The 27,567-nt window shown below is 34.9% G+C and overlaps 1 protein-coding gene across 2 annotated transcripts in view; it reads right to left on the bottom strand.

Annotated features, from left to right (window-relative positions):
• The window catches only part of Unc5c (unc-5 netrin receptor C), a 344,358-nt gene that overhangs the window by 48,121 nt on the left and 268,670 nt on the right, over positions 1–27,567 (bottom strand). Inside the window, exons 6-10 of one of the 2 annotated variants that reach the window (XM_048813645.1) lie at positions 24,003–24,170; positions 21,251–21,415; positions 5,693–5,749; positions 3,509–3,700; positions 2,283–2,627 (exon numbers count right to left, since the gene is read on the bottom strand). In XM_048813645.1, the coding sequence (XP_048669602.1) occupies positions 2,283–2,627; positions 3,509–3,700; positions 5,693–5,749; positions 21,251–21,415; positions 24,003–24,170 (927 nt within the window). The remainder of the gene's footprint in view (positions 1–2,282; positions 2,628–3,508; positions 3,701–5,692; positions 5,750–21,250; positions 21,416–24,002; positions 24,171–27,567) is intronic. The other variant, XM_048813646.1, reaches the window with a different exon arrangement.

Genomic DNA, 27,567 nt, shown 5'->3' on the forward strand with positions numbered 1-27,567 from the left:
ACTTTTGTTACGCATAACTCAAAAAGGTGAACTGTGAGTTTAGTTAGAGCCAGTCAAAGCACTTCTACTTAGCTGCTAATTGGTGCCCTGTGGGAGCACTATTGGACTGAACTGTGCTCTAAGCTAACTGTGCACACAGCAATCCTTTGCCATTGAGTTTGCATCAGGATCACCTGGAGGGTTTGTTAGACCACAGATTAGGGGACCTTACTACAGAGTTTCTGATTGAAAATGTTGAGGCGGGGATGGGAGATTCTATAGATCAGATGAGTTGCCAGGTGATGCCCATGATGAAGGTCTGGGGCCCAGCCTGTAGGAACTGCTGAAGGGCACTACTGATCATCATCTTAAAGTGACTTGGGACCAGGATTGGGGGTCAGCATTGTGAGGATGTTTGGCTCCATCATTTCATTCCCATGAAATGCACTTTAATTCAGCTCAATAACGATGTATGGAGTATCTTTGTGAGAACAGTGTTTGGCACCATTGTGAATGCCAAGTAGGAAATGGTAGTGTTCTTGTCCTTGAGTAACATATAGTTAACAAGGAAATGGTATATGTCAAATGAACATGATGCAACAAGAAAACTTGCCCCACTGCATTACAATAGCTTAAGAGTAAAGAACAGAGAGTCAAGGGAAAGTAGGGATACAAAGGCCTTTGCATAGCTCATGGAAGATGCTGAGTCAGGGCCCTCTTGAAAAGTAGAGTGATAAGGGAGCCCTGGTGGGACAGGAAGGGCAATGTCAGGCTGATATATAGAGAATGGTTGTGGGGGGCATGGAGGGAGAGCAGGAAGAACACACAAATCCATTAAGACTCAGCATTTTTTTTCCCCAATGAAAATCATAAAAATGTACCTTTGTCTTTGTTATGGGGATGAAAAAAAATTATAGATGTAAATTAGAAACAATAAGGCCTGACAAATATGAATGACTATGTTACTCTATTAAATGAAATGATGTTTTTGATCATTGTCTCATATATATTAAGTACTTAAAACATACTGGCTCCGACCCTTCCACTTAAGAAGCCTTTATATAATTCATATATGAATAAGTAGCAAAGAGCATACAAATATAATGAAATTGAGAAAAAGGCAAAAAAAGCATTTAAAATAAAACATCTCAGCTATGTAAAATCTATAAAGGCAAAATGACATTCTATTAAATATTTCAACTATATTAAAATACTTCTTTAAAAATATGCTATGAAAGGCATTGCAATGGGAGAATAAGAATCAGAGACAAGCCAGGTATGGTGGCGCATGCCTGTAATCCCAGCTGCTCAGGAGGCTGAGTCAGGAGGATCACTAGTTCAAAGCCAGCCTCAGCAAAAGCAAGGTGCTAAGCAACTCAGTGAATCTTTGTCTCCAAATAAAATTCAAAATAGGGTTGGGGATGTGGTTCCGTGTTTGAGCGCTCCTGAATTCAATCCCCAGTACAAAATAAAAAAAAGACAATTTCATATGCAGGTCTAGAGATCCTCCATAGGTCTGAATATTAATTGCATTTTTCATGTGACATTAACACATTAGGTCAATGAAGTTGCTTTCTATTCCTGTATTTAAAAATATTCACATTTTTTTCCAAAGAGCGAAGATAGATTCAAAGAGGAAGTCATTAGCCCTCTTCTGGCCTATGGTTCCAAACCCATTACTATTACTGATTCATGAGTACCAATCTCTAATCCAACATTATGGGTCACTAACTTAAGGTCACCATGGAAATCCTTCTGAGGCTTTTTCTCTAGGTTGATATTATAGATGGATATATCCAAGGTCAGACTTAGGACCTTATAAATACTTTGTGGTTGAAGATTGTGGGATGAAGAGTTCAGTTAATAAAGAAAGACTCTGATGTCTATTATGATGTCTCTGATCATCAAAAAATTAGTGTTCTGAATCATCTCTTCCTTTAGTTAGCTGGAATTGAATCAACTGACATTTTTTTCTAATTAATTTGTCTTTTTATAATACAGTGACAATTGTGAGGGCTCCTGGTTTACTGCTGCCTCCCGAAGCTCTATTAAAAAGAAGGTCAATGACAGTTCTAAATTGTATCTCAGCAGAAAGTTGGGAGTCAAATATTTCTAGAGGAAGTGTTTCAGACTTGTTTGAGGGAAGATAAATGGTTTTGCTGATTTGGTCTGAGGTAATATTTGATTTATGCTGAAAGGAGATTTGGGTTAGATACACAGTTAACTTTTCAGTTTAATAAGAAAACAGAGATTTGGGGACAAAAATGTTTTCAAGTTGCATCTTTGCAACCTTTAGGCATTACCTGAATTGGGAACAATAAGGTGGCCCCCAAGGGAGTTGAAGGTGCCAAACGCTGTACAGGATGGGTCGGTCTGCCTGGCGAGACTCTGATTCTTCAGGTTGAGGGCCTCATTCTCCAGCAAGGACTGGGTCATCTGTGGGGACAGCTTGGCTGTAAACTCAGAGAGGTCATCTTGGGGAGTGACAGCACCCGAGGTGTTGTACACTTTGATTTTCAGGTTGGGCAGTGGATCCAGAATTGGAGAATTGGTCATTGGGATTTTGTCTGAGACGTCGTGTAGGGCGTAGACAGGTCCCCTGTACATGGCTGCAGCAGAAGTGAGGTCTGGGGGCACCGCCAGAAGATCTGAGTCAGAGAAAAGAGAATTCCATTGGCATTCTCCATTCAGGCCAGCCTACATAAGTCAGACACCCCCTCACACTTTCTGAGCCAAAAGCAAAGCAGCTCAGCTAATGTTAGAGATGGACAGACTCTCAGGCTCTGCAGAAAGCAGGGCAAGTGGTTAACTAGCATCCATTTTGTTACTGGCTCATTCTATATTTTCCTTTGAGGTCTATTCACTTTACCCAAAGGATCTGGCTGTTGCAACAGACTGGGTTGAAAAGTATGCCCCATGAGGTTCCCATCAGGTAACAGTGTCCCTTTTCTATATTAGATTTGGGTTCATTTGAAAACGACTGTAGTAATACAAGGTATCTTGTCAAAGAAGGTAAAGAAAGAGACTAGGAAGTCAGTCCACGAATCAATGTTCTTTTTGCCAAACAGAGGTTAAAAAGTGTGACAGAGCAATGTGCCAGGGGGGTGGAAAATGATTTGTGAACATTGTCAACTTTTTTTTTTTTGGTACTTTGGATTGAACTAAGGGGCACTCAACTACTGATCCATATCCCCAGCCCTATTTTGTATTTTATTTAGAGACAGGGTCTCACTGAGTTGCTTAGTGCCTTGCTTTTGCTGAGGCTGGCTTTGAACTTGAGATCCTCCTGCCTCTGCCTCCTGAGCAGTTGAGATTATAGGCATGTGCCACCGCACCTGACATGGACAACTCTTAATTTGTTTTGTGGAATGACATCAATCCAGTAATGAATAAAATCAATAGTGTCATTGTCCTCAATGAGCTTACATTCCAACTGAACTAGAAGACTGAAACATCAGGATCTTGAAACCACCTAAAGAAACTTCATACATGCATGAGTAACAGGGTGTGAAGTGCAATGTCCACCAACCTTGTCTGGCGGCCTTGATGTTCACAGGCTGAAAGCCCCCGTTTAGGGCTGAAGAGTCAATAATATCAGACTCAAAGTCACGATGGTTCTTCCGATACACAAAGAGGGCCACGACAACAGAGATGGCCAGGCAAACAATCACTGCGATCACAATCCCAACATAGAGAGCAACATCATCCGAATCAGGAGCAGCTAGAGGGAAAGATGCAATGCTGGACTAACTGCTTAGAGAACTTTCTCACAGTACACATATGTATTGCTATAATTTTTTCAGACATTTATTGCCTTTTTTATAGGTTAATTTCAAAAGCTATATAAAATGACTGTGGCCTTTCAGTGGAAAATTATCTCTGATTTCTTTTTCTTTCTCTCTCTGCATCAATCCACCCACTAATCTATCTTATAATTGGGCAGGATAACAGACCATTTATTACTAGGCATATAAACTAGAACTAAAACCAGCCCATTCCATGGGGGGAAGAGTTTATTATTCTTTCAGATAAAAAAAATGGAAGGATTTTTGAATTCATTGATAGTTCTTTAAGAAACATAAACACCTGGTGTGTTTGGAATCTGTATGTTTATTGAACCAGAATATTTTTCTAAGAATCATTCCAAGTCATAAAATTACTTTCCATAGTACTCTTCTTACTTTCCCTAAATCAATGAAGCGGTGGATGGGAATAGTGTAACTAAGAAAAGCAAGTATTAGGAAAAAAATATATTGAATAAGAAAGGTGTGCTTTTAGAAGGCCCAGACTTGGGGGCCAGAGGTCAATTCTGGTGACTTTTGCAAAGTCCAGGCTTTTGATACAGATACAGTATTATCTCTGAGAACCTTGAGCTTCTCGTGGGGCCTGTCAGAGATTTACATTTGAGCTTGACATTACAGGAATAAAATATAGCTCTATAATGTACTAAGTCAGATATACCTCTGGCTCAGTGATCATAAAGGCCATACTACCCCAGGGTAAACATCTGACCAATACAAGGTGCTGTCCCAGGGGACCTATGTTTGGAAGAAGCAAGAACAGAACTCCTATAAGTGTTGTATGTTCCTTGGTGGCATGAAACACGTTGTTTGATCTTACTGGAAAAGATGATAAAAACTGATAATTTAAGCCAAAATTAAACATTTGTTGAACTACTTTGACATTGTTAAGTCTCTGGTTTCGATTTTCTGTGACTCACGAGAAATGCTCAGCAAAGCTAATTAAAGTTGCTGCTCTGCTCTCTACAAAAGAGGTGTTTCAATTGATACTTCAGGTGGTCAAGGCAAACTCAAATTTTATGGTCAGTTTTATACACACATATTTTTGGGAGAAAGAATTTTCCAATTCGTAGGTTCTGTGACCTCCTAAAATTTGAGAAGCCACTGCTCTTTCCTAAGGCTCACAGCCACATGGTTTATATGGGGGACATAACTCATCCCTTCATTTGCCAGTGGATCATGTGATAACCCCACACTCTCTGGTCATGGTATTTTTTGTATGTTGGGAATATAAGTGAATTTGCTAGTGGAAATTGCTTCATCTCTTTTAGCATTTCATATTTAAATGTACTATGGAAGATTATGCTTTCTTCTTAAAAATACTGTCCATTCTAAAATTTGCAGAATATTTATTGTCCTGTCAATCAATCAGCATTGACATATTTTTTTTTCCAGACAACCAATGACATCCTAAATACTCCTGACTATATGAGCACTGCTCTCAGAGTGCTGACACCTCTTTGCTGCTGGGTTTTATCTAAGGTTTTGCAGGAAGACTCTGAAGTCCAGTTAGAATATTATATTGAAATCCTTAATGTTTTACTTTACCAGGCCATAATTACTTACTCAACATTCATGATTTCTAGCACAATAGGTCTGCATTTTCTCAACCTTTTCCCTTTTAATATTTAAACTCTGCCCTTTATTTATATCAGCATGGTACATGATATGTTTTCTCAGTTACCAGACTCAAGCTTTGAATGGTAGACTGACAGATTTTTAAATCAGGCAGAGACTTGAAATGACCCTTTCTTCTCTTCTGCATCAAAAATCTAATTTGTTTTTCATGTTAGAATATATTAGGCTCCTATTTCCTGTGTGCACATCTGTGATCCAAAGAAAGGCAAATCTGAACTGGGGGCAATAATGTTAAATGATTACTCAGCAACATAAAATCCAAACATCAAACTTACAAGAAAATCCATATTCATTCTGGGTTCTCTGTTCAGTTGAAATAGGATAAATGAAACCTTGAAAAGAAAAAAAAATGAAACAAAAATGGGAACAAAATCAAATTAATGAAGGAAACAAAATGGAAAGCATGAAAAATGGTTTAATTAAAAGAAAAGGAAAAGAAACCTGTGGTCCTTTAAAATTCTGGTTCAGTACAGAATTATGATTTTTGCATCCCCTGTCTGCTCTGGAGCCTCACTAAGAATTAATAAGGAGGCAGATTGAATTTCAGAGCAAAAACTGGTCTCGAGTCACTAACTTTGGAGTGCTTAAAATCTTTCTTTTATTGAGCATAAACTCTAATGGATCTAATTTATTTCAGACATCAAGGGTCATTAGCATAAGGAAAATCTTTTTTCCTTATCCCTGCCATATGTTTTAATTCCCAGGACATACTCAGTAAGGCTCTAAACAGTTTTTTTTTTCCTGTTTTATTTAATCATAACAGCTCACTCTTGGTCTAATAGAACTAAAGGAGACCTGTCGTCATTGGTCAAAGGTTAAGTATCCATTTACTGAGCTGAGTTGTGACCACCTCTCCCCACTACCTCAAATCCACTTTTTGTATTTTCTGTTGTTTCCTGTCTCTTTCATTTAATGGGAATCCAATAGGGATTGCCCAGGGATTGAGCAGTTTGTCAGTGCAATGGAAACTGAATGTTTTTTATTTGAAATCATTTGAAAATCAATAGGGCCTAAAGGTTATAAGGTTATTTATTTTAGGACTTCAAAAGAATGTTGTATATTGGGGGAAAATAACCTCATATCAGCTGAAAATACAGAAATAGCACTGTAAGGTTTTCTTTGTAATGGATTATGAAGTAGGAAACCAATAATTATAACAACATAATACTTAAAAATGGTAATAATGTGAAGTGGAAGAAAAGAGGAAAAAATGTACAACATGAAGTTCTTGAAATGAAAAATCTGTGGAAAACTTTTAAGTATAATTTATAACTGGCACCTACAGTTCCCCAAGATTCAATATTCTGCAGCATATGAATTAATCAAATAACATAGCACCATTTGGATTAATCAAATGAAGATGAACAGGAAGCATGCAAATTAAATATTCCTAGTAATACTCAAGGGCAAAAAATATAGGGAAACTGCAAGAATCACAATTAATTGGTTCAAAATGAAAGGTCTGTAAAGCTTTAATACTAAAAGCAACTCTAAATCATGCTTCAGGTAGCCCCTCTGCAGTTTGCAGAGCACTCAGTTCCTACGAGCTATTTACCTATTTGGGAACTCATTCTGGAGACACATGCAGCGCTACTTTAATGAAAGGAAGGCTTGCTGTAGCACAGATAGGTTTGCTATGAATTAATTTTTAATGCTTTATTTTAGAGCAATGATTGCAACCTCCTACTCAGTTTTATAAATATTATATTCCTTATTCTAGTTGTCTGAGTCCATGTATTAGGTTTGATTTTCATTTTTAAACATCTTTGCCTGGTAATAACCTTTTTCCATTTGTATTCTATGAACTCAATAAAAGGACATCTGGGACAGATAGAGGCTTTATTTTAGGAACCCAAAGACTTATGCCAAAACAAGTTCACTGCAAATGGGGGAGACCAGATAACAATGTCAGGGGTTTGGAAATGATGCTGCTATGTAGAAGGTAGTCAAAAGACTCACTTTTTACAGGTGAGAGGGCAAGGGCAGGAGCATAAACTAGGATATTTAGAAATGTTCTGATGCTCACCTGGAAAATTTTGGTAAGGACCCACAGGGGCATATTTGAGTAAGCAGAAGAGTAACTCTTACAAGAGGAGAAGTCTATGTCCAGAGATTAATGACATGGCCTGAAATTTTACCCCACCAAGCAGTTCTGAGTTTTCCATTGCTTATATCCTTATTTCCCCAACAGAATTACTGTTCTTAACAGGCAGATCAAATAATAATAGAAAAGAACTTTATAATTTTGATTTTAACTTCTACTTTCTCATATTTATTTAGATTTGGATCACTCAATAAATGTACTTGCGCCTTATGGTATTTTATGAGACATATTTAATTCCAGGCACAACAGACTTAGAAGTAACTTATTCATTCAACAAATGCTCTTGAACCCTTCTGTATTCTGGTTTCTATTCTAGGCACCAGAGATACTTTCTTGCATTCATGGAGCTTATGTTCTAGTTTAATAGAAAATACAGAAGTAAAATAATTTTGAGTATTGAAAAAGTCCTTTTAAAAATAAAGCACAAGAATGTTCTATGATTGGAAATAAAGGGATGGCCAACTTAGAGAAGAGGGAAAATTTTTTTTCTTATTCAGATGAAATTTGAGCTGTAAGTGAAATTTAAGTGATGATGAGGAACCAGCAGGATAAACATCAGGAGGCAATAAGGTTGCAGGAGAGTGACAGCAAGTGTAAAAGTCCTCACAAAGAAACAGAGTGGTTAGAGGGTAGGGAGTAAGGTGGGAAAAGGAGGGGTAGGGTCCAAGAGGTGGGTAGCAGCCAGATCATGTAGGCCTGGTGGCTCAGGAGGAAGAGTTTCAGTTGCATTCCAATGAAATGCAAATCCTGTGATTGAATTTAATTTTGAAAATAATCACTTTGGTGTCTCTACAGAAAATGAACTGCAAAAGGAGGCAAGTGATAGACTTTTATGAACAATTCTATAATGTGTGGCTTGGGAGATGTACATCAATAGGTGTATCAATATATTTGATGAAGTATTTATGTTTCAGGTTGTTCTAAAATAAAATATATACATATATATGTATATATATATACACACACACATATATATATATATATATATATATATATATATATATATACACACACACACACACACACACACATACATATATATTTAAAACATCTCATCCACAACCAGTTATTCCTCATAAACAATTAGGACCAATCTAGCCAAACCATTATTTTCCAACATGGGGAAATTAAAAACAGAACAGTATGAAGTGTGCTCAGCAAAAGCTCAACACCCCAATTTACTCTGTTATGGAAACACTGATAAAGGGTTTTGGAAGACAACCCTATAAAAAATTTTCCATCCCTTTCAAAAAACTTCTGCAACTACAGAAGTAAAACATCACTTAGGAGACAAGAAATCAGAGAAGAAAGGGATTACTGTTCCATCCCCTAAACCAAGGGAACACAGAATCACTTTCCAGAGTTTGTTTTTATGCTTGTCCATCTGATCCGCATGTCTCTGAACAACAGGGGACATTTTCTTCAGCTAATGAGGTAACCCTGCTGAGAGTAGTCCTAGCAATAATGAAAAATAACATCTCTGGGAGAACACAGCACAAAATAATTGTTAGTGTCTCTCTGACAGGCAGGTTCCTAAGTTAGGGATTTCAGTTAACTTTTTTGCTACTTGAAAGTAAGGCAGACTGAAAAAGCACCAAGGCTGTAGGCCAAAGCAGTGGAACACATGTGAACTTTGAGTTTTTTCAGTCTCGTGAACTTCAGTTTGAATCCTAGCTCTACAAGTTCTTTAACTGTGAGAACTTGCTCAAACCAATTCCCTTCTCCAAGCATCAGTTGTCTAATCTGTGTAAAGGGCTATGAATACTTGCTTCCATTGTTGTGGAAAGGATAAATGAGATTTGGAAGGTGTTGATATATTGCAGGCAATCAACAAATGACAAGCAATTATATCTATATCATTATGATGCATACTGCTAAGCTACACTATGAATTCTTAAGAGATTTTATTTGTAGAGTTGATATATATATAGCCTATTATTTAATGAGGAAACTTAGGAAGTTTTTGAATTTCAGTTTCCCTGGTTGTTGCAGAGACAAGGAGCAATATAATTTTAAGTCCTATGTACTCTTTAACCCTCTCTGCTCAAAGGGGTTTATACCTGGTCTTTGTCACTTCTGACAAAGGTATAGTGACATGGTTCAAGAGCAAATTTCCAGAGTCAGAGTGAAAGTTGGTTCTAACAGAGTATCTCTCAATCAGGAGATAAACTTTTCTAGGAGATGTCTGGGAAGGGGCAGGGGCACTGTTTTTTTTTTTTTTATTGTATTAATAACAAGGTCTAGGGGGTTATTTTTGGTATTTAGTGAGGAGGGCCAAAGATATGTCCTGTGATGGGAGTCTTGCTATGGAAAAACTTTTGGTGACAAAATGCACCTCCATGGATGAGAACATTGTCACCTCTCTTGGACTGATAGAAAAAACATAGGCCCACAGCTAGGGAAAGGGCACTGCAGGCCAATCCAGGGCTGTGCTCCCCTGGAAAATTTGGGAAGATTTTCCTTATCTGGAGGACTAGGGGCTGGAAGTTTGTTTGTGGAGAGAAATATTAAAAAGTGAGTGAGGACACAAACAGTTGGAAAATGAGAGCAGGCATCCTGGACAGTTAGTACAACAATCCTTTTGCTTTAAAGCCAGCTTAAAATTGCTCACAACATCATTTCAAGAGATTATCTTGTCCAATCTTTTTCAGAAGAGGAGACTGAATCCCAAAGGTGAGAAGTGATATTTTCAAAGTTGTACAAAGTTTTAAAATTCAACCAACTGAAATTGGTTTCCGCTATCTCATCAGTAGCACTGACCACCTGCAAGTTTTGCAAGTTCCTACACTGGGATGGCACCCTTCATCCACACTTGGCCATTTTTTGGCTGGTGGTGTTAAGGTAACTTGAGGAAGGACTTTTTCTAATTTGTCCTAGGACATTCATCTATTAAACTAGGAGCAGCATTGTCCATATTTTTCAGCTAGTGTCTAACTATTTTAAAAGATCAAAGCCCATGTCCAATTATTTTTTTAAAGGAAAGAAAACTTGTCCTGGATTTATATTGCAGTAACAACACATTATCTTTATGCACATGGATAATATCTAGTAATTGTTTAGTAATATGCCAGGAGTAGCCTATTCAGTGGACTTATATTAGGGAATTTTCAGGAAAAAATGCCAGAAACTAAGTGTAAATCTCTCTTTTCCCATTAAACAGCAAGTACTTTTATTTTTCTAGTCTTTAAAAGGGTTTTCTTTTTAGGTGGTATATATAGTAGTTGATAACCAAAAATGATCATGGTTTCATGATTAAATTTTTTAAAAAAGGTAATACAGACTGTTTCTATGCCATGAGTAAAATGTTTATAGAAAAATTATCCAGCAAATATGCCAATGTAAAAAATGTCACAACTTCTAAGCATCACCAGCCAGGTTTAAATTCAAGGACAAGTGTATGCCTCTATCATCTTGGAATCATCACAGATCATAGACTAGAACTTCCTGTTTTAACACTTTTAAGCACAGAATGGTAAAGGGACTTGTCTAATATTTAAAGCTGGTGAAGCAGCAGAGCAAGGGTCAAATCTCAGCCCTCAGGCTTTAGCCCTGGACTATGTAAGTACTGGATTATGTAAACGTTAATTAGTAGATTTAAATCAGGAAGGATAAGGAGATTATAGAAAATGGCTTGATATTTTCCTGGCTTCATTTGGAATTCCATGTTTAAATGAGCTAATGTTAATGATTTAGACTGAAAAATATCTCTCCATTTGAAACATCTCTATTCTTGAAATTTAGAAAGGTGAAATAGAGAGGTTTTCTTCCTCAAATGAGACAATATCTTAGTAGTGTCTTTTGTCTCAAGAGTGGGGCAAGTAAACAGGTGCATCAAACTTTGGCCCAAGGTAATTGGAGAAGCTTGCTGGAACTATGTTGCTGTGGATATATAATAATCTTGTTAAATTTGTCAAAAAATCCTACATTAAAAAATATTTAAAGGAGAAACATCATTTCTTTCAAGAATGATATCATCAGGAGAAAAGGAATAAATATTAATAACTGGAAAGACTATACATCAGAGGAATTCTCATTTTAAAGCAATAAAATCTGGCAGCCATTTGTGTCCAGCATCCCAGAGCCTGCTTGAGAATAGCCTTAAACATGATACAGATTTGGGGTTACATGTTGGCTGTGGCACTTGCTTGTGGGCATTGGGTAGCTTGCTTCAATTCTATGCCTGAGTTTCTTCTTTGCAAAAGAGAACTATTAATAGGGGTTTATCAATAGCCCTGTCTATAAAGTTATTTTTTTCTTTCTTTAGGTGTTAATTAAGTTGAACTTGAAGTTGATTTTGTCTCAGGATGGCCATGCCTAATATAGAAGATTGAAGAAGCCACTTGGCAGGGCCTGACATCAGTACATTAAGGTGCAAAGTGAATAGAATTAAAGTTGAATCTGAAATTCCTTTGAGAACAAAATGTAAGATACAGTAATTTTTATGCCATCCAAAATTTGAGAACCACTTATGGAATACCTGAAAGGAGAGTCTATATGAAGTTATCTGTCTTTATATTAAGTACCAATCCCCTAGTCAAAATGGAGAGAGGTGAAGTTTTATAAGGCGTTCTATCTTGCCTTCAAGGTTTACTTGTTATAGTTCAATATAAAGCTGGTCTACATCCTTAATGCATATAATTTTAAGATGTAGGGAGGGTTAAAAATTTAAAATATGCTCTGATTCATATTTTATACAGGGATGAATATGCAGGCTATGCATCTGATGTAACTGTAGTTTATAAGTACATTAACTATTTTCAATAAAAAATTATGTTTTAAAATGACCAAATATTGAGTTAGTTTTAGCCCTATTTACCTACTTCACTAGACAACCTCATAAGACTTTACGATCCTATCATTAGAAGGCTTTTCATTCCCAATGGATTCCACCTTCTCCTTGACCTGCCTGCTTGGTCTTACTTTTTACTGGTAATTTTACACTAAGCCACAATGTGGAATTTTTCTCACCCCAATTACATTTCTTATGATGCAAATGTTCTTACTAAAACCTCAAGGGCCATTCAAAATAAACACATCCAGATTCTCTTTTTTCCTTTCAGGTCAGTTCTTATCTTGCAAACCCATCAGGGTTGCACTAATGATGTCAAAGGTCAGGTCTGTCAAAGACACCCAGGGTCATTTATTATAATTTACCACTCTTCTGAGGGTTTATGTATTGATGGGACTTAAGGAACTACAAATAAATGAATACATAAATTCTAGGACAAGACAATGCACACTGAAAAGAACATTTGCTTATCACTGTTGTCAGTAGCCTAACTTTGCCATTGTTAATCTGCTTTCCTGGCCTTCAGAGGTCAGTTGGCCATAGCCCTATTCCTGATGGTAACTAACCATACCCTTCTGAAAAGGAATAATATAGAATTAACATCCCAAGATGTAAACGTCTTATCTCATGACTCATAGTATGTACAACATAAATGTCTGAAACCCATCAGTTCAGTAAAATCATCCTCATACTTCAGCTCTTCAAGTGTTTTCATGTAGTAGACTCCATCCCCATCAACGTTTTTATTTTATTTTTTTAATATTTTAATATTTCTATTTGTTATCGATGGACCTATATTTATTTATTTATTTTTATATGGTGCTGAGAATTTAACCCAGCGCCTTATACACATGCTAGGCAAGCACTCTACAACAGCCCCCCATCAACAATTTTTAAAAAGAACAATGCATTATTAAATCTAAAAGTAATGGTATCCCTATCCCTCCATAACAGGAAAAGTATCTGATAGAAAAAGTAAAATAATGGAAAAGCCTAAAGTAAAGTGGCTGAATCCCAGAATACATCATCCTATCTACTAGACTTATAGGCCAAAAGGAAAATGTAGCTAACACCCTTGTCCTGCCCCCATGTGCCCTCCTGCTTTGATCTGTTGCCTGCACAGTGACCTTTCTGGGTCCCCTCAGAGCTCTGAAGACCTTGCTTTTGTCTCTTCACACTAACCTGTTTGGGGTTCTATAGGTGTTCATCAGGTTTCTATGGGCTGAAGTTTCTAACCACATCCCTGCTTTCAAAAGCAGGGAAATGTTTTAGCAGAAAGGAAAAAAGCAAACCACACTGATTATACCGGAGACTGTCAAGCACTGTGTGGGGCAGGCAGTCCATGTACAGAATATTTATTTGCCATCTGGGACACTATGCGTATCAAGAACTATACAAACACGGCGATGACATCAGCTTCTTCCAAACTACAGATAAAAGCACTCACTGTCTAACCCTCACAATTATGCTTTCCTATCAAACTGCTGGGCTGACAAGAATTTCACTGGGAACTGACTAGCACCTTCTCAAATCTTACCCTGGGTGGTTATAAACACATCATTCTGAAGTCAGGACATGATGGTTTGTAAGGTTAATTATTTCCCCACGTTAAATGCACCTGAGATTCTGGGGGCCCTCTTATGCAGCGTGTCCACACTGAAATTTACACATGGAGAGTTCTGCTACTTCCTCTGGCGAGAATTAATGGAAGAGCTGTGTGACATGTAAATGTTTTAATGAGTAGAAAGTGCTAAATTTGCAGAATGCATAACATTTTAATTTCCCAAAGTCAGGAAGTTCACTGATGCAGACACCATTCTAGGCAGTTCTTGTTTGTAAATTGCAATTTTTAATTTGTCTTCTGTGGCATAAGCTCTCTTCAGGAAGAAGGGAGTAATTCTAAAATCAGATTTGAACTCTTACATATGCCCATGTGAAACTTCAAACCTAAAATAGGATTAAAAGCTAAAATCCTTATGAATAGTTGCAGGAATGTAATAATCTAATTGAATGCATTCATAAATATAGATAAATCCCCATTTCTGGACCAACCCACATATACGGTCTTTAGATTGCTATTTTCAAAAGGAAAAGGTAAGCATGGGTTAAACTATTATATCCAACCATGAGAAAATAGGTCTTATAATAAACTCATTATAAAGATTATCAAAGTTAAAAGTTATCAGATCTCTGTAATATGATTTTATTTGAACATAAAAGGTAAATGTATTTGTTGGCTTAGCATTTTTGAAGGTTTATTAAGGGTTTTCTTACTTTCCTTATCTCTATGTCCTATTCATTCATTCATTCATTCATTCATGCATTCATTAATTTTCTCTCCCTCCCTCTCCATCTTTACCTCCCTTTCTCTGTCTCATTAGAACTATTTCATGTAATCCTACTTAAAAAAAAAAAAACTGCAAATGGGGGGGGAGTGCTATTTTATTATCATTTTAGGGATGATAATAAAGAAATCCAAATATTTTAAAGGATAGATAGTTTATTGGGCTCTCCAATAAGGCCTTCTGAATGAGATGCACTATTCTGTAGTACTATTTATTTACTATGAAATAAAAACAGTGAAATTTGCTGTTAATATTAAGTTTCCTTTTTCATACCAGAGTGATTAGACATGTGTTGTTATTTTCAATAATGTAAAACACCTCAGTCATTGCTCTTTCTAGTTCAATGCAGTCCTTGACATTTGATGTTCCAAAAGACTTCGGTTTTTAAATTTTTTTGTTTATTTAAAAAAATTATCAACATGCCTATAAACTAAAAATGTTCAACTTCTTTCTGGGGCATAATGATTCTAAAGGTTTCTAATTATCTTTTAATAATAGCCTTTAGTTAAATTCTACCAATTTATGGAAGTTCATAATAAAGGTTCTAAAGTGGAAACTACCTTTTTAGGCCAAAAGACTATAGAGCGTGTGTGTGTGTGTGTGTGTGTGTGTGTGTGTGTGTTTGTGTATAAAAACTATGTAAAATACAGAGTGATATATATGAAAGGTTGAAAAATTTAGTGGAACTTCTGAAATTGCGTAAAGATTGTGATCTTGTTTCATAAGTGAAATTACACAGAATCATGCATGGAATTTGATTTATCCAACAGTCTAAGAATAAGAGAGTTGCAAGGACAGAGTAATATGTATATGACAGGCAACTGGGAAATAATGCAAAACTATAATTCAATTCCAAACCCCCATGTCTTTAAAATACTTATTTACTGGCTATAAGTAGCTCTTGCCACCTAGGGTTTTATACAATGAGGGCTTTCTGCAGGTATTTTGTGAAACACTATTCTTGGTAATCTAATTTAAGCCAATGTGACCAAATTCTCAGAATAAGTCAGTGATATTGTTCAGCCTCGAATCCAGAGAACCCTGCTTCTAAGAGCTTACTGTTCTCTAGCCTATTGTCCACATTTCTTTTCAAAAATGTTATTTACAATTATAAACATAATCAAATACTACATATAAAGAATGTTTAGAATATAGCATTTTTTATGTAGAAAACATTACATGCACTCTCATAAGCCCAGAAAATGCATAAATTTTATTGATCTTTTTCCAAAAAGCATACTTCTATGCAGTTATGACAAAAATATGTATACATCCATATTCTGCTTTTCTATGTGAAATATGAATATTTCAGTGGCAGTGTAAATGTTCTATTTTATAGGAGTACCATGTATTACTTAACCATTACCTTAACATTGGACTTTGGGTTTAAATTTTTATAATAATAGAAAACAAATACTATAGAAATATTTGAAATGTATGTTTTTAGGTATTTAGCAATTATATTAATTGTTTTAAAGTGTAGTCATTCAAGTAGGATTACTGGGTCAAAGGGTACCATTTACCAATTTTAAAGCTCTTGATTTACATTGTGAATAATTGCTTCCACAAATAATTATAAAAAGTTGTATTCCTATTAGTGAAGTATAGGAGTTTCCATCTAACTACACATGTCAACATTTCCATTATTATGTACTTAAAATACTGAATAATACTATAATTTATTTTCAAGAATGTTGATGAAAAATTTCAATTATTGTTATTTGAGGAAATACATGGGCTTCAAGATGTCTTACATGACATCAATAGGCTAGCAAACAATTTTGATAATTTTTGATTATTCAGTTGAAAATTAAACATTCTAAAAACTATAACTTCTAAGAAAAATAATCCTATGAATTAGAACAATGAGCAAGAACAATATCTTATGTATGTTATTTAGTCACAACGTAAAATAGAATTGAACAAAGAAAGTCCAATTAGATGGTCAAGGCCATTAACTGAAAATTTAAAGATAAATACTGTTAGGTTCTATTTCCTAACTTTAACCTTTCTTCATAATTATGATTTAAGTATACCACACACAATCAGTATAAAATTGGATTTTTTCTCTATAATTTTTAATTTCTTTTATAGGTGAGTTTAATTCATCTATACTCTGGTCCCCAAAATACGTAGATTTATTTTTAGCATCTTATTTACTGTTGGCATTCACTATGTGTTTTCTTCTTTCTTTCTTTATTTTTGTTCCTTTTCAGCCCTTAAAATTTTTATTTTGAACTTATACATTCAACTTTTACATTTGTCTTAACATTTTAACTGGAACATTTGAGTCATTAAAATTTAGTGCAAATAACATTACTATTGTTTTCCTGAATAGTATGTGAAAACTGGAAAATTCTCAGTTGAGACCTTTCCATGCGTGTGTGCATAGTTGCAAGCATTTTAAAGAGCCAGTTCTTATTTTTGGCAGTTTATTCAATGAGGGTAGTGGGTACTCTCTTATACAATTGTCTGAAAATCTTTTAAGTGTTGTTTTCTTGTGTAATAAATGTGCAACTTTTTAAAAATATATTTTTTTTAGTTGTAAATGGACACAATATCTTTATTTATTTATTTGTATGTGGTGCTGAGGATCAAAGCCAGTAACTCAAATGTGCGAGGCAGGAGCTCTACCACTGAGCTACAGCCCCATCAACTTATTACTCTGTCCTCCAATGGGTCTTAACAGTTCTTTTACATAATCATTTTTTTTTGTTTTTCTTCCCTGTATTGTAGGAAATTTCCTGAGAGCTACATTCCAGTTAACTAATTTTCCCTTCAGCTTTATCTACAGCTATGTCTGATTTTTAGTCTGTCATTACATTTTAAATTTGTCATCATGCTTAATTTCTAGACTTTCATTTGATTTTCCCTCAAATGTGTCTGTTCTTTTAACAATATTCTCTTCTATCACTGTATTTACATTACATTTAAAACATAGTCTGTCTTTTCATTTTTACTTTGTATAGGGTCTTGATCAGATTGCTATGAGTATGTTCTTAAAATGCTAACTGTATATTTCAGACTCTGCTTTACAGTGAACTGTTTTCTTGGATGATTTGAAACTTAGTATTATAAGTTTATTTTCAGGGGTGAGCTATTTTTGTCATAGACCAATGCACTTCAATTGTACAAGGGACCCAGATGAGTGGCTTGCTGTTCTGCTAGTGCCCCAGAAGTTTTACTCAACACATTAATTACACATCTTTTGTTTTTGCTGCCTGTACTATATCCACACCAGAGCATGCCAGAGCTGGGTGTACTAATGTGGTTTTACTATAGGTTTTATTTAAGTGAAGACTTTGTTTTCCTCTGACCTACCATGAATTTTCCTGTGGTTTTCTTGGGCTGGTGGGTGAAAATATCCTAGTCATTTCTCATGGTGAGGCAGCTATTTATGAATTCAGTTTTATTCAAGGTTCTTGTTTTCAAGTCTCAGATCTTTGCTTTCACAAGGCCAGGGCTTCTGCCTCTCTGCCCAAACTAAACCCCTAACTCCTGGCCCTGAGACCTACCTACTCCCATGTCTACTGCTCCTGTTGGCTATCCTGCTGGCCCACACTTACCTCTCCCTTTGAATAGCAACTGCATTTCTGGAACTTGAGGATTTCCCTCCCTCCCTTTCTATGTATGTGTTTTATCCAATATTTCCACTATTTTGAACCAAAGTTATTTGTATTAAGGTAAGTGGTTAAGGAAGAAGTGTGTCTGAATTTGTTGTTTTGAATAAAATAATAAACATTGACAATCACATTTTCTCTATATTTCACATTGTATTACCAATTTAGCTTTTTTAAAAAATTGCTACACACTACCACCCATATCGAGGTAACTTAGTCCCACTCACATCCACTATAAACTATGATTACTCTTATCCAACAGTATACCTACATTTATATCAGAATTTTACATATATATATATTGAGTAGATTCAGAGATTATATTTTATACCTGGCTCAATGGTAACTAGGCTAGTTTTATTTTGAGCTCTATTGCAGTATTGCTGCAATACATTAAGACACTAATTCTCCAAAAGTAAAATATTAAATGATAATTTCTAATTGGTAATGAAAATTTTCTGCCTGTTTTTTCTACTTTTGTTCTTTTTCCTACTATAAACCTCATCCCTCTTGTAAACCATGTAGTTTCATTGTTAAGAAAGTCTTTTGTTTTCCAAAGTAAAGGTCCCAAGTAATATTATTTCTTTGAAAGACTTTGGCCAGAAACACCAAGCTTATTGGTAAACAGAAACTATAGCTTTCACTGTAAAATACTGTAATTACACAGCACAGCAATATCTCTGTGGTTTTTATCACTGAGGAAATCAATAGTAGAATAGACTACAATTCTCTGTTGGATAACAGTAGATATAAGGGGGTAGATGAAAGGGTTTATTGACTTAGTAGGTGTGCTACGATAGCAAATCAGAGCTGCCCAAGGAAACAGCTTTTTAACTGAATGATTTTAATCCAAACATCAAAATGTTTCAGTCTAACAAAAGACTTGATAAAAATTAAACAAAACAAACAAACAAACCCCAAACCCCTCTTGTAGTCTCATGTATTTTCCCTATTTACACACAAACTCCAGACAATAATTATTGGCAAATATCCAGTCACAAGAAAAAATTCTTTGACTGTGAATAAGGAATGATCTAGATGTTAAAGAGTTCCATGCCATGAAAGCCTTAGTTTGATTATTTCATATTTGTGTTTGACCAACTTAGTCCCACTCACATCCACCATGAACTATAAATTATCCAACAGTATATCTACATTTACATCAGAATTATATGCATATATACTTGAGTAGATTCAGAGATTATATTTTATACCTGTTTCAATGGTAACTAGGCTAGCTTTATTTTGAGATTTACTGCAGTATTGCTGATGAACTATTTATTAATACATTAAGACACTAATTCTCCAAAAGTAAAATATTAAATGATAATTTTTTCTACTTTTGTTCTTTTTCATAATTTAGAAAGACTCATTTTGTATAACTAAGAAATGATCCAATGTTCCAACTTGTAGCATTGCAATCCTTGTTAAATAGGTTGTTGTGAGGATTATTAAATATGGATAGTAGAAACAATAGATATTAAAGCATTCAAGGTTGAAATATTAAATTGAGAAAGGAAAAAAATGTGTAAGAGGGAAACAGAAAAACTCTAAATATTGCTACTTTTCAACTACATAAAACAGTTTGTTCTATAGTAAAGGAGGAATCCCACATCATAAAATTGTTAAACAAAATAACTTGTGCATATTATGTTGTTATTTTATTTCTCAATTTAAACTCCAGCATAGGGGAGGAACCCTGTATCTCTGGATAAATGGTTGGTAAAACAGCTGTATTCTTCTCATTCTAGCATTTCTGATACAAACTTAGTGAGAAGCACAGTAGCAGGCCCCAATCATAATCAGAGGCTATACGCTGCACTCAGCAGCCTGTTCTCAAAGAATGCAATGTGTGGGGAACATAAAAATAGAGGCCGATTGAATTTTTACTGTGTGAGCAGCATAATTATTTATTTGCATTTTAAGTGAGATTTCCTTTTAAAGTTCCTTGAGTGTATAGATTCTGAAAGGTAAACAGAATTTCATATGTGTGGCGAAAACAAAATACTTTTCCTAAATAATAAATACAAATTGCTCTACACAAATACATTTGATTGCTTGAATTCTGCAAGCAATCTGTAATGCATTATAAGAAATGTCAACATTTGGCCACCATTAGTTCAGATCCAAATGCAACACTTTGATCCAATCATCTGAACAGGTGCAATTTCAGTACAATTCTTAGCACCTTCATTCATGGTCACAAAAAAGATGATAAACTGTGAACAGCTAAGGGCTCTCAGTAAAGGGGTAAGAGTATATAAGTATGGAAATCAAATTACCATGTCATTAAGAAAATCTAAATACAAAAAACATCTAAGAAACAAAGACATGAAAATGGAGGTTATGAAGTTAATATTACCCACTGTGCCACTCTTATGCATTCATTTTTAAAATTTATTTTATTAACATTATGTATTTTAAATATATTAAATCATACCCACATTATAATTTCTCACACAACCTCAATACTTTAAGAAATTGTGAGATATCCTTACTAAACAGATATTATGAATTGGTAAATCTACCTGCAGAAACGTTCACAATCCTTATATATTTTACACTTCATAGACATTGGTTTGGTGCATGGGTTATGAATAAATTGCTCACTTTTTGGAAGTCATGTCTTGATTCTATGAGGAGTTTAGGGTGCCCTTTTGTGCATGCTAATAAAACTGAGTAATGGTTCCTTGGTGTGGAAAGAATGACAGCCCCTGCACTAAAATGACTAACTCACTCCTTGCTCATGGAAAGCAATGCTGCGTGTCATTTGTTCACTAGACATAGTTATTATTCATTCTGGTTCCTAGGAGATTAGCTTTTTCCAATTTTAAGAGAGAACTAGGATATTGCTACCTTATTGCATTTTTTATTGTTGTTCCAAGAGTTCTTAATTTCTAATATTTCCTTCAAAGATATCCAAATGGTTTAATCCCAGGCCCCTTAGCGTCTGTACTTTGCTCAAATCCACTTACTCTGCATGCAAAGCCCATCGGTGCAGTTCTTCGATTGCAAGACCAGGCCGTCGCAGTCCTTGCCCCCATTCTTAGGAGCTGGTGCTGTGCACTCCCTCCTGCGCCAGTGGGTACATTCAGTCCCACAAGTAGACCACTTGCTCCATGAGGTCCATCTGCCATCCACTGCCATAAGAAAACCAGCATCAGGTCAGAGGGAGAAGCAGCTACTCAAAGGGCCAAGGGGGCAGAGTTTGAGTATAACATAACAAAACACAAAATGGAGGAAAATACCCCACTGAGAAGTATTACGTTAATTTCAAGCACCAGAAAGTTTATCTGATGTACTGTACACAGTCTGAGTTCTGTGAATAGTTTTGAATGTCATATGACTGTTTTCTCACTGAGGAGCCAAGGAAGGCCCACTGGGGCACACAGAAACCAAAGTTGTCACCAGGAACTGCGTAAATGCATGCTATAGTGCCGCCCTTTTTTCTACTGGGGGGAGCTTCTGGATGTTGTATGGAGAATTAGGGTTCTCTTTTTGGATCCAAATTTCTCTCATTCATGGTAACATGTGAACAATGAAAGCAAACTTACGTGCAAGTTGGAAAAAAAGATTGGTATAGTAGGGAAGAAATCCATTCATTCATTTATTCATCTCTCATTCTTGCTCTGTCACTCCATCTGTCCATTCATCCATCCATCCATCCATCCATCCATCCATCCAAATAATCAGTTCACCTCCATCTATATTTTATATACTTTTAATTTTTCCTTTTTTTTATTCAGACTGCATGATTTAGCTGAAATCTTCTGCCAATGCCTTCTTTAAAAGGCTATTATTTGATGATTCCATTATTTGATGATGTATCCTTTTTTTGTTGGGTAGAGTATTGCATTTCAGACACATGTTCTCACTGAGTTGCTTAGCAAGTCGCTTTTGCTGAGGCTGGCTTTGAACTAGTGATCCTCCTGCCTCAGCCTGCTAAGCTATTGGGATCCATTCCTATTTATTTAAAAAAATAATATTTAGCTAAGTTTCTAATTTTTGCCATGATTGCATTATTTAGAATTGGCTCACTTTCTTTCTAATTTTGGTGGCTGACTTGTGATCAATTTCAATGATAATGAACTAAGATATCTCTTTTAAAAACATTCTACTTAAGTCCCAATTCGAAAAAATACATAGTAAATTTAACTGGCTTACTTTAAAATGAATCTTTTAGTTTTTTCACAGAAATAGGTTAAAAATATTGTACTACAAGTTTTAAAATGTTTGATTTTTTAGTGAAACACATGTTAATTATGATTAGCTAGGTTTCCATGTATAATACTATCAAACATTATTTACTGAACATCTAAACCTCTAAAATCTGGATATTGATAAAAAGTTATAAAAATGTTAATAGTTTACATAGTTTGGGACATCTATATGATTCCATGGTCTAATAACTATGTAAATATACATACTGTGCATAAAGATATAAACACACTTGCAGGAAAAAAATGAGGATAGCATTATTATTTCTACCATACAGAGTTAGCTACAAAAGCAACTCCCACCATCTGAAGCAAAGACACTTGCTTTGACATAGAACATCCTGGTGTACTGAAACACACACACACACACACACATACACAACATGCCACACACACTTCTATTTTAACTCAAATTGATCTGTGCATTTTTAATTGCGAGAGTCAGCACCTAGATAAAATATAGGAGAGTGCAAGATAAAATTTGAAATTCTAAGTCTAGCTGAGTGTCAAAATTTGTTCCATAAATAAAAGCTCTCAAAGGTTTCAGTGTGGAAAACTATTTTGATAGTTGGAAATCGATGCATGAGAATATAACATATAGATTTTATTTTTCACTTCTGTTTATTTCTCCATCCCATTTTTGACAAATGTTCTATTAAGTATGGACAAAACAAAATTAGGTAAAGAGAAGTAAGGAGGTTATGTATCTAAATAATAAAATTGTCAACAAAATAACTACCCCAATGAAAATATTAAATTTATTGATTATTTCAAAGTAATTGTAGCTTAACTTTGGGATACATTGTATAATGAGGCATTTTAATATATTTTGGTTTTGTCAAATAGTAACTTCAGTTTGCCTATGTGTATTAGCAATATGAAATAGTATTAAAAATGCTAACAGGCAGAGGGATGCAATTTTGCTTCAGGTACCACTGAAAATAACTCACAAAACAGATGACCAATATGTACAGATAATAAAGAGCTGACTGCATTGTATTTTCAAAATCCATTAACTTATAAGTCACAAAGCCTTGACTTCCTTTTAATTCATTCCAAATATTTTATTTGCCTTTGCCCAAAAACTGACACCTTGTGCAGAAAAGAAAAACATTTCAATAAAACGTATTTTCTAAACTGCAATTTCAACTCATTTCCATGGTTTTCTGAAGATCAAGGGTTGTTATTTTTAAAATGTATGGTTTTTCAATTCTGTTTAAATTCCTTGAATTTTAGAGCCTACAATCTTGGCTCTAGAAGTTTCATTGATATAAAGAGATTACGTTCACATGTTTCATTTCCTGTTTTCTAATATTTTATATGTTGAGATAGCAAAGTTATTCTTTTTGAGGAAGGTACTTGTTTTCTCAGCAATATAAATAATGAATACAGAATAGATTTAAACAATGTTTATCACAGATTTAGTTCAAAAGTAAGGCTTTTGTATTCATTTCTAAAACTCTTTCTAGAATTATGGAGACAATTGGAATAAAAGGACTTGTTTGTTTACCTGGGCACAGTGTAGTACAGGCTATTTTCTGCACGCTCTGCCCCTCACAGAAGGCCCCGCCATTGAGTGGTGCTGGGTTGGTGCAGGTCCTTGTGCGTTTCTGATACCCTCGTCCACAGCGGCTATTACACACAGACCACTCTGTCCAGGTGGACCAGCCACCATTAACTGAAAAGAGGCAACAGTAAAAAATGGATTAAATGTGTTATGTAACAGACACACAAACCACACACAACACACAAATAGAAAGTCATCTCCCAGTGACCATTGAAAAAAATCTAAATTTCAAAGCTAGAAGAGGAATTCTGGGCATCATTTCAAAGTTTTATTGCATAATTGAAGAATCTAAACAAAGGGATACACAAAATTATTTACCATAATTTACTTATACAGAAAAATAAATTATAATGTGCTCAGTTTTCCTTGGCTAATATTCTCTAAAAGTAAAATCTGTCCCCTTACCTAGTTGAGCTCCCAAAATTACTTTTGATAGTTTATCTCAAATAATAAATGTTTACATGTTTATGCGATGCCACAAGTGGATTTGTAAGATGGGAACTAAAATAAAAATCACTTAGCCTTTTGAAAGAAAAGGAGCAGATGATTGGTTATTTTTCTTTAGCACTTGCAAACTTTATAAGATCTTAAGAAATTTTAGTTTCACAAATTAAAAAGTAAACTTAGTTAAAAAATAAAATCTCATAGTGTTAGAGTTCTAAATTGACCAGCAATTTGAGTGAATTGGCAATTAGTTTACATAATTGAAATGGACACCTATTTTGTGTAGAAAACCTAATTATGGTGTTTGATGGAGCTGTCAGTACATGTACGATTATAAAACCTACACCCTAACACTCCAGAGACTATTCACCTTCAGAGATCTCCTCCTAGGGAATACTTTTAGTTTATGAGTATTTTGATAATGTGAGTTCACATAATTACTATGCCAAAGCAATTTCTAAGGAAAATTATTTGCTGTAGTTCAAATATGGTACAACTAGTATATACATTTGTCTTCTGATAGTAAAAAAGTGTATTAGCCATTGAAGTAATACAAACCATATATGTGTATCATTTGTTCAACTTCTTATTTGCTAGAAACCCATCCAATTGGGAATAAGCATGAGTTTGTTTACAAACAAAAGTTTTTTTTTTTCTTTCACAGCAGAGCTTTTTTAATATATAAAATAAAAAATTAAAACACTTGTAATGTTCAAAAACAGAAAGTGATAATATAAACTATACTATATTAGCTTGTGTGAGAAGACTCCTGGGCAGCTATTAAAAATGATGCTGAAGAAGGCTATTCATATATTAAAGTATATGAATATTGCGAAGTTATGTTTTAAGTAAAGATAATACATGTGTATCCCTTATTTTAAAATCCAATATATGCATAGGAAATATCAGTGGTAATATATATATATATATATATATATATATACATATGTATATAATTTTTTTAACAAACGAGTCTGTAGATGATAAGATGACAGGATTATAATTATTTTCCTCTTTGACCTTTTCTATGTTTTTTGAATTTCTTCTACTGGCTATATATTCGTAATCTAAAAATTGTACTAATAAAAAATAGAGAGAACAGACTCAAAATAAGAAATACTGGTTAGATGTATGTTTTTCTATGGCCTTCTAGTGATCCCAGCCTATGAGCCTTGAACAACCTATTTCATGAAGCCATGAAAAGGATAAGTGTTCTAACGAGCAATTGAACCTGCTCAACTTAGCAACACTTCCCATGCCATGGAATTGCCTGTATAAAAGGCTTACTGGCCTATTGTCAAGCAATTGTTTAGGGCTGTAGGATACATGTACTACTCTACTCAAATTTTAATGAGAAATAAATAATCAGAAACTTTTAGAGACAGAAACATCTTTGCAAATCCAAGGCTCTATCCTTCATTTTACAGAAAAGGAGACAAGGGCTCAGAGAATCTTGGTTTAAAAAGGACAGTTAGTAGAGGATCTAGTCCTAGAATACATGATCCCTGACCTTAGTTCTGACCTTATCTCAAAATGCTTAAGTTACTAATGTTTGTTCCTTCCTAAGACAATGTAATCATTACATTTATAGATATTGAAAGGATGTATGCATAGGAAGAGATTTGCATGTGTGTTAAATATCTATATAATACATCTATATATAGTCTGCCTTCATTAGTTATTTATGATTGGTACATGCAGTGATTGGACCCCATTTCTACTTTGCATTTCAAATGCTGTTAATCAAGTCTTTCAGGCAGCTTAGACAAAGATAAAAACTAGGAAACATTTTATTGTGATTTAAGAAACACAACTGCTTACGATTCAACATAGTCGTTTTCTGGACAAGGAAATTAAACCTCAGAGTAATCAGAGGATTAAAAAAATTGTATGCATCTGTCCTGTAATTAAAGTGACAGTTTTAAAGCATCACTACATTCAGCCTTTGGAACATCATAATGTTTCTGTTCTCATAACTCCTTACATCATAACCACACATCCACTGGGATGGCAGGAGAGGCAAAATTTTAATCTCAATATTTCTAGGTTTGTTTTTTCATCTGGACCTGATTAAACTAAATAAGAGATAAAACAGGAGGAAAGCATATAAATTTATTTAATACAATATATAGGAAATTTCATAAAGAAATGAATACCCTAAAATGGCATTAGAATTAAATATTGTAGGATGAATAGGACAAAGAGTGTTAAGTTTTGAAAAGGTAACAAAATTATGTGGTGAGGTTAAAGGATTTAGTGTTATTTTAATAAGATCAGTATAGACTTATCTCAGTCTCCAATTCCTATCCTTAATGGTAAGGATGTTATTTCCCTTGTAGGATATGGAAAACACCTTTCATATGAGAATTTAATTTCCTGATTTTAAGAAAAAGAAGGAAGGTTAGAGTGATCTTTCTGTACATGCTGTTTTTCAAGTGTCTTTAATTCAAAAAAAGGGTTAATAATCCAGAATGGCATATTTTGAGGTGCTATATTCTTAACTACTTGAGCACTACCTGCAGTAAGTACCATGAACCATATACATGCCAGTGACTGTCCCTCTTTCAGTCCCTCAGACACCAAGTCCCCGGATATCATTTACCATGGAGGCAGGGATGCAATCTTTGTTATGCTCTGAGTGGTGTTGAGACCTGGGCATGTCATGCAAGAGGGAGCACCACCTCAAAATATTTCCCAGGGATGTGCAATTTTCTCTGGGACAATAAATCCACAATGCTATGAAGACTTATTGTAAGTCTAACATGGTGAGAAATATGTAAATACACATCCCAGTCTCACGGTCTACAAAAAAAGCTAAAAGCTTAGCAGGGGAGTTAAAACCACTTGAGAAATGACTAGAAGACAACCGAGAGCTAAACTGCACATGGAGATAAAAGCAGATATGCCACATTAAAATGTAGTGTGAAATTGGTTGGTACTTGAGGAGAAATGATAGGTTTAGAGATGAGCTGGATTAGAGTGGGGAAAAGCTTCCTGAAAACGTCCTCACGTGAGACTTTGCCAAGTCGTGAGAATGAGTGTCACTCGATCGTGGCTGCCTTTA

The sequence above is a fragment of the Marmota marmota genome, unplaced genomic scaffold (assembly GCF_001458135.2).
Source record: "Marmota marmota marmota unplaced genomic scaffold, marMar, whole genome shotgun sequence".
NCBI classification, from domain to species: Eukaryota; Metazoa; Chordata; class Mammalia; order Rodentia; family Sciuridae; genus Marmota; species Marmota marmota.